Source organism: Notothenia coriiceps, unplaced genomic scaffold (genome assembly GCF_000735185.1).
Source record: "Notothenia coriiceps isolate Sejong01 unplaced genomic scaffold, NC01 NC01_scaffold00000637, whole genome shotgun sequence".
Lineage (NCBI taxonomy): Eukaryota > Metazoa > Chordata > Actinopteri > Perciformes > Nototheniidae > Notothenia > Notothenia coriiceps.
This window is the reverse complement of record NW_011333338.1, coordinates 1-8,284: the sequence shown is the minus strand read 5'-3', so window position 1 is coordinate 8,284 and position 8,284 is coordinate 1. Positions and strand designations below refer to the sequence as shown.

General features: G+C 41.8%; 1 protein-coding gene across 1 annotated transcript; it reads right to left on the bottom strand.

Annotated features, from left to right (window-relative positions):
- Nucleotides 1–315: 315 nt before the first annotated feature.
- LOC104955613 (proline-, glutamic acid- and leucine-rich protein 1-like) lies at nucleotides 316–7,230 on the bottom strand. The gene is made up of 2 exons (XM_010782979.1): nucleotides 7,083–7,230; nucleotides 316–1,997 (listed from the first exon to the last, which is right to left on the bottom strand). Exons 1-2 carry the CDS (start codon nucleotides 7,193–7,195, stop codon nucleotides 977–979), a joined length of 1,134 nt encoding a protein of 377 aa, XP_010781281.1. The 5' UTR covers nucleotides 7,196–7,230; the 3' UTR covers nucleotides 316–976.
- Nucleotides 7,231–8,284: the final 1,054 nt, after the last annotated feature.

Sequence of the window (8,284 nt, the reverse complement as noted above, 5' to 3'; positions counted from 1 at the left end):
GCTCTTTCTTTTTCTCATACTGTTTGTGCTGCAGCACCTCTTTACACCCTCTGTCTGAAACCAGAGCCCAGTCTGCTCTGATTGGTTAGCTGGCCAGCTCTGTTGTGATTTGTCAACCCCTTAGTGACGTCCCTGCCCCTTAGCCTATCACGTACTGTACAACGTGTTGGAGATCTAGCCAATGGAAGCGCGAGTGTAACGTGTTGATATCACTACTTTGCGGCAGTAAACAAAGGAGTCCAATGGAGGTGTTTCAGGTGGGGGGGGGGCTGATGGTTTGAGTGTGGGAGAGAAACTCACTTTGGGATTTTAGCCTTTGCAGACCATTTACTTGCACACAAACCTATAGAACACACTACAGGAAAAAAAGATAATAGGGCCTCTTTAATTCTGATTTGGGCAGATGCAGGTCTGCTATTTCTTTTTGGAACAGTTCAATCTGAATTCATGTGACTTTTCTGTCTAATTTGACATTGTGTATACAGTGGAGGGACAGTGAAAGTCATCACCTGCTTCCTCTGTAAACACATGCCACCATGCTTCTGAAAGTTATCTGTGTGTGACTTCTTTGTAATTCTTATTTTGTGCATGCGGATCAGTTCAGGACCAGTTCACACAATAATGGTCACTTCTAAAACTATAACGGGAAACAGCCAAACCAAAACATTCCCAGAATTGAGCACTAAAGCTTGCAGTGTGAACGTAGCCTATCTCTTCTTCTTGTAGGTCCAGTATTGCTTCTAAGCTACAGATTGGACACATTATAAATCTCCGGTAACAGTAGCATGAGGTTCTACTAAGTCTGACTACAGTGCAGTACACCACCTCTAGCTCAGCACAATGTTAATTACATGAGCACAATGCTAGAAGGGGGTGATTGTGGGTTAGCTTTACTCGTCCCATTTGGCTCTGCACAAAGTGTCCCGCCACCTGCCCCCTGCTAAGCAGCCTGCATGTCCCCAGTCAGTGGGTTCACTTACAGCACATGGCAGCAGTTGTACTGAGCCAGCGGCAGGATCTTGGGCTTGTTCTGTGTGGGTATGTTGAAGGCCAGAGCTTTCTCACACAGGGGGAACTGGAAGAGTCTCTCACGCAGCTTCAGGCTGTGTCGTTTCCCCTGCTCCACCCTCGGAGCAGCCTCTTCCCGGGGTGGAGATCTGTCCGTTAAGAGGTCCTCTCTCCCTCCCTCCTCTGTTCTCTCCTGTTTCTGCGCCTCCTTGTCACTCAGGATGAGTCTTGGAGAGGAGGCGGGGCTGGAAGGATCAGAGGGATCAGAGGGATCAGGGAGGAGAGGAGGAGCCTTGTTGTTGTTGGGTTCTGTCTCCTCGTCGTTTCCTTCCTCCAGGCTCGGGGACTCCGGCTGCCCCCGACAGCACGGTACCACCAAACCAGGCAGAGAGGACGGTGGGAGGGCAGGGGTCGGCCTGAGAGGCCTGTCTCCATGTCCGACAGGCTGGTCTGAAATCACACACCCACTGTCTTCCTCCTCTATCTCCATATTTTCCACCTTTTCCTCCTCCACTATCTCCATTAAGCTTCCTAATCCTTCTTTTTGGTTATCTGAACCTTTAAGTATCTCCTCAACGTCTTTTTCTGCCTCTGCTTCTTGCAAAGATTCTAAACCTTCACCCTCTTTTGCCAAACTCCCCTCCTCCTCCTCCTCCTCCTCCTCCTCCTCACATATCTGCTGTAGTGCAGGGATGTTCTTAGGGACTGGTGGCTCTTCAGCGGGAGGAGGTCTGAGGGTGAAGCTGAGGCTGGGTTGCCAGTGGCCAGGGAAGGTCTGAGGTTGAGGTGGGGGTCTGGCAGCAAGCAGATCCCCACACTCAGGTGCTCCTGAGCGGGGAGAGCCTGGAGAGAGGGCCCCTGAGAGCCAGTGTGGCGGGGCCTCTGGGCTCAGTAGGGCGTCATCCAGCCCCTGCAGCCAGGGATGAGCCTGGATCTCCTGCAGCGAGGCGCGCAGAGACGGGGCTTTCTGCAGCATCCTCGAGATCAGGCTGAAACACACAGAGCGTTATTGTTTCACAGAGATATGAAAAGCTTGCATTTGACACAGACAATAACCTGATTATATCTGATCTAGGTCATCTCCCCACATCTTACTAAAATAGCTTGAGCACTGTATTAAAGTCCAGAAGGTTGTTCTGTTCTATTCTGCTCCTTCTCAATATTTAAACAGCATCATGTGACTGAGTCCAGTGTTTCCCCTACCATTGTCTTGGCGGGGCGCTGCGCCCTGCCAACGGAGCCCCGCGCCCTGCCTGAAATTCAAGGTGTTTTTTGTTGTTGTTTTTTTTATTTAATTTTTTTTTTTTTATTATTTAAAACAATTTATATATGTATATATAGCACCAAATTGCAACTGAAGTAATCTATCTACGGTCACGTTTCACATTGAACATGTGCTATTTTATTAAATAAACTAAACGCCTATGTTATTTATCCAATGTGCATGTTTCAGTGTCCACTGCCTTGCGTATTCACATTCTCCCTCCGCTCTGTNCATGACACTTAAAGTAGATCGACAACAAACAATATAATATTATCGAGGGTTGACTTATCGGTATGTTTAATAACTCAGTTTCACAAACGTTACTTTATCATCATCTGCTTTCTATACGTACTACTATACCTCTAATACAGGGGTGTCAAACTCAAGGCCCGGGGGCCAAATCCGGCCCGCGACTTCATTTAATGTGGCTCGCCAAGAGCTTTGCAAAAAATATAATAAGTTTATTATACGGTTACATGCCACTTTACAGAGGCCTGTCCCACAATGCATCTCGTTTTGTGACATACGCACTGAAGAGACTTGCAATTATTTGTCCTGGACTTCTGCTTTCAAACTTAGTTAGTTATTACCCAATCTGATAATAACCCAATTCAGAGGCAATAATGTAATATAGTACATTATTTTATATATATGTATATTTATATAGTTACAACCGGCCCTTTGAGTGCAACCATAATGCTAATGTGGCCCGCGATGAAATTGAGTTTGACACCTCTGCCTTAAAGCTTGAGTAAATCATGTTTTAATACTAAAAATGTATCAAATGAATGTACAATTTGAGTTTGCTAGAAAAACACTGACAATTATAACCTCACTCTATCTGCAGCTCAAAATAATGTTTAAGTCTCTCAGTGTTTCCCCTACCATTGTCTTGGCGGGGAACTGCGCCCTGCCAACGGAGCCCCGCGCCCTGCCTGAAATTCAAGGTGTTTTAAAAAAAAAAATTGTTTTATTATTTAAAAATATATATATATATATATAGCACCAAATTGCAACTGAAGTAATCTATCTACGGTCACGTTTCACATTGAACATGTGCTATTTTATTAAATAAACTAAACGCCTATGTTATTTATCCAATGTGCATGTTTCAGTGTCCACTGCCTTGCGTATTCACATTCTCCCTCCGCTCTGTTTCTGAAGGGCGGGGCTCCGATGATTTAAATGTATCAATGAAAGGAAGAAGTATAGGCTACATGATAAGAAGGGAATACAGTTTGAATTAAAGTAATAAAGTACAGTGTAACACTGTACTTTATTACTTTTTAATGTACAAATACTTTGTTACTGTACGATATCAATAACAATAATCCACAGCTTCTCTCTCTGCTCCAGAGGATAAAAAAAATGTGGGTGCCCGAGCAGCACCCTGAAAAAAAAAATACGATATCAATAACAATAATAATAATAATAATACGATAATAATACGATAATAATACGATAATAATACGATATCGTATCGTAATAATATCGTAATAATAATCAATGATATTGTAATGATATCGTAATGATATCGTAATAATACGATATCAATTATTAATAATAATAATAATACGATATCAATAACAATAATCCACAGCTCCTCTCTCTGCTCCAGAGGATACAAAAAATTTGGGTACCCGAGTAGCACCCTGCCAAGGCAGTAAACCTAGGGGAAACACTGGAGTCATATGACAAGTGCTGGTTCAGACGTTCCAGGATGTGTTTTATCGAACACACCACTTTATTAGGGGATTTTCTGTTGCCTTCTAGAGAACAGGAAATCAGTGTGAATTCATGTTTTTGGTTCAGTGTGTTTGTTTTTCAGCAGGAATAGGGATAAACGACGAGCCCTGTTATAATAACACTTAATAGAGTGGTGCAGGAACGAGTCTTAAAACCCGGAAGTGAGTTAGCATTTTACCGCTTCCGGTTCTCTCGTCTCAGAGTCAACGGTTTTTTGAACATGTTTTTTTAAATCAGCTCGAAATAAGGTCTGTGGTTTACACAAACTTAAGAGACGGATCACGTTATGTTCTACGACATTAAATACATCAGCAGTGACCCCACTGGTGACTTTTGAAGAGTTGACGTGTCTGAAAAACGATGGTTGTTACCAAGTGGCTGAATAGGACTATAGAAGTTGTGGAGGACGTTGTACATCATTACTCTGAACACGTAAACACTCCCGCTAAGTTTGTTTGCCCTGTTCTGCTTGAAAGCAAGTACCTGCCTCCTGCAAACTGTTAAAACAAACGCTTCAACTTGTACCATTTAGAATCTGTATGTTTGAATATCGATCTTAAGTTGGAGTGACGTTGAAGTGGTGCGACCCTGCAGTAGTTTGTTTATAGCATAACCAGGGTTTCCGTTAGCCGGTAATTACCGTTTTTAGCTGGTAAAATCTAACAAAAACCGGTAAATTCGAAACCTGCCGGTCAAAATGTCCGATGCTCCGATCGATTGGCCGCCATTATCGGCCGATATTCACTCTTAATAGTTTGATCTGTGCTCTCTATAAAGGCCGATCAGGAGAGCTGGATCTGATCGATATGGACATAACCGCGAGTGAAGTGTAACCGGACGCGAGAGAGATCGGATCAGCTGCTGCATGATCACCTCAAGCCCGCCCACTGTTTAGCGCGCTGCCATGAGAAACTGACGGGCTGGTCTAGGAGAGAGAGGGAGGGAGGGAGGAAAAAGAGAGGATCCGTTTCTCCCGTGTTATTATTTAAAGTTAATGTAAACTTTTTGAAGAATGGTACTTCATCTACTACAAGTAGTTTCTTTGAATGTAATAATTGTGTTGTTTGTTGTTTGTGGAATCATTTATTGAAAAATGAATCTGAATTTTTCGATCTGTTACGATTTTAAACTGAAGCAATATAAAAATGACTCCCATTAACTGAGTTTTAACATCAGCATATCAGGTCCTAGTCCGTTAATTACCTGCTAACGGAAACTCTGCTACACAATTCTTATTATTATTATTGAAACATGACCGGTAAGTTTCAAATTTGTCTGGTAAAATAAATTCTGTCCGGACATTTGACCGGCGAGAGAAAAAAATCCTAGCGGAAACCCTTAGCATAACGTTAGCATTTTTCTTCTGGCGATTAGATTTATGATTCGAAAATTATAAAAGTAGGGTAGACATGTGGATATTATCCGGCTGAACAAAACATGCATTTATCAAACAGGTTTGTTTTCCACAGATCTAATTTCGAGCTATTTTCCAAAATCCTATGGAGAAATCTCATTGCTTTTTGTCAATGGAACCCGTGCGCAGCTTACATCCGGGTTGGCCTACAAAGATACGTCATCACTGCACTACTCTATAGCATGAATGTATAAAGAGTGTGCACATGAGTTTTCCTTAAGCCCCGCCTCCAATCTCCCACTCTCGACTCGGTCAAATGAACGCAGTGAAAATAACTGTAGCTCCTGCTTTAGGCGCATTTAACAACTTTGATAAAGTATTCGTACTGGGTAGTCTATTAAGCAAAAAATAAATAAATGGCATACTGATTTACAGTGTGTTTTGGATATTACACACTCACACACAATACTTGTTAGTATGATTATTTAATTTGTTTATGTGGAAATTCCCTGCTGCATCATTACATTGATACTTAACTATGGATGTCTGCACTGCTCCCTAGGTTTAATGCTAGACCTTTATTAATACCACATGATGTGATTTGATAAGGTTACACCTTCAAGAATGATCAATTATTCTGAGAAATTCTCAATAACAATAAGTCCTCATGATTATTCATTAAATGAATGCAACCGGATTAGCATCAGTAAAGAGGGAGGCATTAGCCTTTTTAATATGATTAATTCATAACTACATTAGTCACAGTGCTTGCTATAGGTCAGATGATGCTGACTGAACAGAAACAAGAACAGGAACTTATGTCGAAACACATTTTATGACTAACATCAGAATTCAACAAATATGAAGGACTTTGTGCATTAAATTCAAGAATTTGTAATACATTCTAAGATTACTTTTTGAAGAGGCCCTATTTTGCTTTTAGGGTTTTCGCTTTCCCGGTGTGTTATATCAGTTATGTAAATGGTCTGCAAAGTCTAAAATCCCTGTGTTCCCTCCAGAGGGAGTTTCTCTCCCGCACACTCCCCCCCTCTGCCTGAAATGCCTTCATTGGACTCCTTTGTTTACTTGCGTAACATAATGACATCACTATGTTACACTCTCGCCTCTATTGGCTCCAACACATTTGTTCATCATTCACTCTCCAACTGTATTTTATGTTTATCTGTAAGCTGAGGACAGAGTGTTTGTTTGGTTGGAGGTGTTAGGAGTGAAAGTGAAGTGAGAAAACCCACGAGTAAATGTGAAGCAAGAGTCTTTGTGCATCTTACCGGACTGGAATATGGTCTTAAGGAGACAGATGTTCGAACTATTTCATTAGAAAACACTCTAACACTGTTTAAAGCCACAAAACAAAGTGTTCAGTGTTTTAGCTGGAGCTGAATTGGCAGCAGGGTGAAGAAGTGTCTGATATAACTAGGACACTAGCATTATCCAGTGAAACGCACACTAATTAGATAATTTCACGGTCAGCAGCTTTTAGACAGGCTGTGGAACAGCAGAAAAATCTCTGGGAGCAGAATAAGCCTTTGTATAAAGAATCAATTCACACAGAAGGAAATAAACCCATAAAGATAATATCATCTTTGTTTTTTTTTTACACATAATCAGTTTGTTCTGAAGCTGTGATCAGAGCTTAATCTTATCAAGCGTTGCCATGTTCTGATCCTGGTGTCATTTATCAGTACTCACTCTCTGCAGTCGTCTGAAACGTGTTTGGGGAAGCGGTAGCGGCAGTCCAGAATCATGACCAGAGTCTCGCTGTCGTTGGTTTCCTGGAAAGGAGGGACTCCACACACCAACATGTACAGGATCACCCCGAGAGACCAGATATCTGGAACACACAGAAAAGCACACAAATCCGCCATAAATAGCAAGTCATGTCAGACTCTAAAAAGCCTACTGCTATGAGATTATAATAAGATTTCCAGGGGACTCATAAGAGATATTTAAAAATAAACCTCCCTTTTGAAATTGACTTGAAACCCCCTTAAAGTTATTTTCGACTGCATTGAACCGATTTTGTCCTACAAATATACATAAAAGGATCAACTCTAGATCACAGTATAAAAAAAGCAGTATTTATTGATAATATAGTGGTGCAGTGATGACGTATGTTTGTAGGCTGACCCAGGAGTTAGCATTGGAAAGGGCTCCCTCGACAACAATAAATGGGATTTTCCCATTAGATTTTGGAATATTGCAAAAAAAAGGTCTGTGGCAAACGCCTGTTATGGTACTTACACATATATTTACACCACTTTTATGACATAATGCAATTGTCAGAGGTAAAGTTAACGTAAGCCTATCACCACCGCTAAGCTAAAGGTGGCTAATGTTTTGCGTGATGACATTTACTATACTTTTTGAGTTACTTGTTAGCAACCGCTGTTTTTATGACACGCAGAAGCTTCGGACATACACCAGTGGGGTATTTATTGACATAGTTTATGACCTAGAACAAAATGTTTAAATCTCTTAAGCTTGTGTAAACCACAGATCTTTTTTCAGGCACCTAACACCGACACCACGTCAAAAAAAACCTTTGAGAGGAGGGAACTGGAAGTGCTAAAATGCTAACTCACTTCTGGGTTTAAGGACTCATTTCTGCACAACTACATTTCCTCTCGCCTCCTCCATATCCTAGAGAGGTCAGAGGTGAGCATCAGAGCAGTGTTCCTGCCAAGTGCTATATTATGTTAATCCTCAGATAAGTGAAAAAATATAAAAGCTGCTGGATGTTTTATGTGTCTAAAGGAAGGGGCCTAAGCTGCAGACGGATGGGCTTGGTGTTCTGGACCCATGACTCAAACACACACGCGCACACACACACACACACACACACACACACACACACACACACACACACACACCGAGACGCAGTAGCAGGCTCT